Source organism: Silene latifolia, chromosome 2 (assembly GCF_048544455.1).
Source record: "Silene latifolia isolate original U9 population chromosome 2, ASM4854445v1, whole genome shotgun sequence".
Lineage (NCBI taxonomy): Eukaryota > Viridiplantae > Streptophyta > Magnoliopsida > Caryophyllales > Caryophyllaceae > Silene > Silene latifolia.
This window is the reverse complement of record NC_133527.1, coordinates 33658262-33663076: the sequence shown is the minus strand read 5'-3', so window position 1 is coordinate 33663076 and position 4815 is coordinate 33658262. Positions and strand designations below refer to the sequence as shown.

The window sequence follows — 4815 nt, the reverse complement described above, 5'->3', positions numbered from 1 at the left end:
AAATAGTGACACTTGGACAGACAGCAAGCCTTACAACTTAAGTAAACAGCAGAGAAACTTATGTAAGAAAGAGCACCTTGAATCATGCAGAACACTCTCAAGTCTCAAACAGAAGGAAAATAACACCCTCTTAACTGAACTTGTTATTATATCAATTACATTTTGCTTCATACATCCATGGATGAATTACATGTAGATTATCAGAGTGCCCACCTCTTACTCGATTAAGCTTGCATATGACTTTAGTAATTGATGATTCTCGTAATCTCGGGTCATACTGAAGGCCATAACCTATTGTGAACACACAGCCATAAATGAACAGTCAGATTCTGCAAAAGACAGGATTATAATCATAAAAATTTGTTAATGCTGAAAGGATAAGCCACTGATAAGAAAAAAAAAAAAGAGTGGTAAGTCAATTAAAATAATTGTAGGAGATCATGTTGTATGAACGAATATGATTAATGTCTGAACTTTATGCGTAGAAATAAACTGCCTACAAGCATAAAGTGTTGCTAAACTTGCTATACAACTCAAGATGATAAACATCTACACCCTGTTGTCACCTGTTTTCCCACTCTTAAACTTTGATAACAGAAACTATCTACATATGGCAGATAGTCGATTACGATATAGTTCCTCAATATTCGAGGATCTTTATTATTGCATGTAGGGCTTCTAATAACCATCTCTGTCATATTTGTGTTTTGATAATATAGGCCACTAACCTAAGGTCAAGTTAATTTAAGAGTTTGACATTCAACTCTATGTTTAACAAGAGTTGTTGCAAGATTTTATGTTTTTTTCATATATACTGACTTTCTATAATCTACTTCTATCTCTATAGCTAAGACAATATACACATTGCTATAGGGTGCATAAACAAGGTGAATCTTGATAAGAAAAATGTCATGTCTTTCCTGAGTCCCTGACACACTAAACAAAATTGTGATGCTCTAGATTTGAAGAGAGTGAACCTAAATGAAGTAGCAATTTATGAGAGCAGCACAACAACCACCAAAAAAAAAAACAATAGCACTTTACCTGATGTGGAAGCCAATCTTATTTAGACCTCACCCAAAGCACGAGATGGTCGGCCAAAACTCCGATGGTGAGCCAATCTACATACATAAACCTATAAAAGCAATGAAAGGAAGACAACAACTCCGATGGTGAGCTAAAAACCCCACAAAAGCAATTAAGATCAGCAACCAACACACTTAAGGGACATTAGCCAATACTTCACATACTAATACTTCTCATACCTGATCACTACAAAATCTTTCAAGAAATTTTTGGGTAACATTTACTTCACCCTGAGCTTGTTGGTCACTTTCAGGGGATCCCTTTGGATTAGCCTGGGAAAGATGGACACATTACACATACTTTGTTTAAATGAACAAGATTTACCAGTCAGCTAGAAAGCTAAGTAATTTAAATTTAAGAAGCATTAAGATTTCGAAATGATAGATTACCTCTGGCTTAGAAAGCATGTGAGCAGCTTTTGTTGATGTGTCTCCCAGAGAAGATATCTGAGAAAAACAGATACTCTAGTTTAGGTGATTTGGATAAACTCGTTTCCATACAGAACCTCGTACAATTGAATATGTAGAGAACTATAACCTATGCAACAGCCAAAGATAATAAATATGTACGACGACGACACTAACCTGGACAGATTTAAAAACCTGAACATGAGGCCTGCAAGCACGCAATTGGATGACCGTGACTATGATACCTGGACCTGACATCAAATGAATAAGTATTTAGATCAGTATTTCAAAAACCCCAGAATACAAGACGGTACCAAATTAAGGGAGGAAAAAAGATAGTAGTTGATGAACAAGGAAGATATAGTTTGGAATTAGGATGATGATACTACACATGATCACCGACTAATTAAAGGCATGGCCTACCTAGTAATAGATTAGCTTTATAGGAAATATAAGATCAGTTGCTCAGGAGTTGAATACATCTACAACAATCCTAAGACACATAGCTTAAGCTCCATCTCATTTCCACGTACACACCGCTAAGCTCCAGAATACAATAGCTTAGACGGCATATGAATGGGTCTACCTAATGTGGAAGCCTGTATAGGTCTTTCTATAGGAGACCTATGCAAGTCTGCAACTCGACGGCCGAAACTACGATATCCGAGGGACGAAGACCCGGATATTACTCCATACATAAATTGAGTGTTATAGGTAGTAGGATTGAGTAACTTTGCTTGCAAAAGAGAGAGCTAATATTAATCAAACAAACACACATTAAGAAGTATATAAATTTAAAATCACAAAGGATAACCATTGATAATCTAGAATACAAATATAATTCAAACATTAGTTCGCTTATTAGCAAAGCTTACAATACGTCAATACATAAGTTAAAACTCCGTAAACAGAAATTTAGAAACCCTCCTCATAAGCATCCTTTATTTCCTCGTAAATTAATTTATCAAGATCACTCCATTCTACAGACACTTCAATACTACATTTTTCGTGTTGAATAATCTGCGGAATCTCAGAACCCAAATTAAAAGAAACCTCTGATTCCAAATGTTCTTGCGGAGGTCCAAGAGACAACGGTCTTGCATACAAGTCAACGGCAATCGTTAAGGACGCACCAATTGGCACAGCAACAACAGATTTTGAGAGTGGTAAAGTAAAACCTGATTGGACGTTTGAAGAATTACCCCGAAAAAGGACACTCTGATAATATGTTTTGTCATGTTCGGTCAAGTATGTCTCATTACTATGCCTAGCAACAACACTGCCATCAACACAATAAATAACACCCTCATATCCACCATAGAATGTAATTCTAACTTTAGCCTGCTCTGCCTTGGAAAATATAGTATAAAACACCTCTGCATATCCATGCACACCACGAATGACGGAGCAAATACGCTTATCATACCAAGACATCGGCTTCTTAACATGGCTCTCCTTCCAAAAAATTTCTCCCTCAATCAATACCTGACCTTCAACATCCTTAAGCATTAGTGCCATATACAAATAGTCGGGGGACATATTGAAACAACGTCTTTGGACAACAATAGGAATGGTTTCATAATTTCGAGAAATTTTGACAGGATTCATCTCATTTCTGTCAAATAATATAAACTTTGTGAAATTGTCACAAATTTTCATTGTTCCGCAGATTTTTAACTCACTATTAGTATCGTGATGAATCATAACTCCATACACGTCCAGTAGTGAATAAACCGACTCCCTGCGAACAAAAAAGTAGTGTCAAAAGAACAGTCATTTGATACTAACACCACCAAATGGAAAATAATTGTAAAATCAAAACAATACATGTAAACACAATAAAGAGTTACCTACCGACGAAAGGGGTGTCTTTGTGGAACATTGCAGACGACCTTGTGGTGTTGAAACGGCTGCCTAGAATCGTCCTTGAGTGCATATGGGTGACGCCAATGCACTTTAAAACGGACAACAAAATCTTTAGTTACAATATCATGATTGTCGTTAGAGAGATGTTTGGCAAGGAAGTCTGCCTGACAAGTAATATCTTCTTGTTGGTGTGGATCAAGTTGAGATAGGTGAAGATCAATTCTAAGAAACGAATGTGCAGGCACAACCACCACATCTCTAGATAGCAGAATAGGAACGTTGGAAATTGCCTCGAAAGACGGACTGTTAAGAAGCACTATCCCGGGATACTTGTGACCATATGTGTTCCCACAACGAGCAATAATTTTTCCAGATAGATTAACAGGAGAACTATCATTTGTCTTGATAAGCGTGATTTTAAGAATAGCCACAACCGCAGCACGGAAGGCAGCATAAGTGACAAAAACAGAATTATCAGCTAGTTCTACTTTGTTGCATTGATTAATATCAGTCAGTTTATCAAAATTCAGACATTGTTTGACAACGACAGCATCATCAGCTTTATCCATAAGATTCAAAACCATATGCGACCAAGTAGTGGAAATAAGACAATCGACAGACATATCCAGAGATAAGAGATTGTGTTCGGGAGTTAAAGTCTGGGAATCACCAAAGGCTCGACAATAGAGTTCATACGAAGTGCCATCTACATCATATAGAGTAATAGTACCATAAATCTGAAACACATCATGCTGCTGAAAATACTTGGAATTGCGGCAGACTCCCACAGAAAATAGCTCACAAGCAGGTGCACCAACAGTTTGAGGGAGGTAGGTCCCAGGCGTGTTCAGATAAGTCAACCATAACTCATTTTCGATTGGAATTTCTTTGAGGCTGCACACATCATCATCCCCAGCCATAATCCTAACATCAACAGCAAAATCGTAGATTTGACAATTAACAACAAGGTAAAAACATTGAAATAGAAGCAAATGAAGATGGTAATTTAATGCAAAGGAACATTAAATAAACAAATACAAGTAAGGGATAACAAATACAATCGTGAATCACAATAATCAAACCCTAAATTCAACTAATTTAATCCACGAATCACAATAATCAAACCTTAAATTAAAAATTAAAGTGAATCACACAGTAAATATCATCAAATACTTGGAACACAAATTCATTCATCATTACGAACACAAATTCATTCATCGTGAATCGAAGGGTAAAATATTATAATTTAATTCAATTATTTATTTATTTATTCCTTTTATTACTTTAATTATTCAAACTAATTATTTATTATAATTAAAGATTACGATATTATAATTATTGTGTAAAACCCGATTACTTAAACAAACCCGAGTCACCAAACAAAAACCCACTTTAAACAACAACTCAACCCATCCACATACAACACCCACGTAACCATGAACAATCCTCCCTTTAA

The 4815-nt window shown here is 36.0% G+C and overlaps 1 protein-coding gene across 1 annotated transcript; it reads right to left on the bottom strand.

The window, feature by feature from the left end:
• Positions 1 to 2277: 2277 nt before the first annotated feature.
• On the bottom strand, positions 2278 to 4321 carry LOC141642582 (uncharacterized). Its single transcript, XM_074451415.1, has 2 exons — positions 3348 to 4321; positions 2278 to 3234 (listed from the first exon to the last, which is right to left on the bottom strand). Exons 1-2 carry the CDS (start codon positions 4277 to 4279, stop codon positions 2409 to 2411), a joined length of 1758 nt encoding a protein of 585 aa, XP_074307516.1. The 5' UTR covers positions 4280 to 4321; the 3' UTR covers positions 2278 to 2408.
• Positions 4322 to 4815: the final 494 nt, after the last annotated feature.

Coding starts and splice junctions, on each gene's coding strand:
- LOC141642582 (XM_074451415.1), bottom strand. CDS start 4,279: ATGGCTGGGGATGATGATGTGTGCAGCCTCAAAGAAATTCCAATCGAA. Junction 3,235..3,347: donor CAAAGACACCCCTTTCGTCG/GTAGGTAACTCT, acceptor TTTTGTTCGCAG/GGAGTCGGTTTATTCACTAC.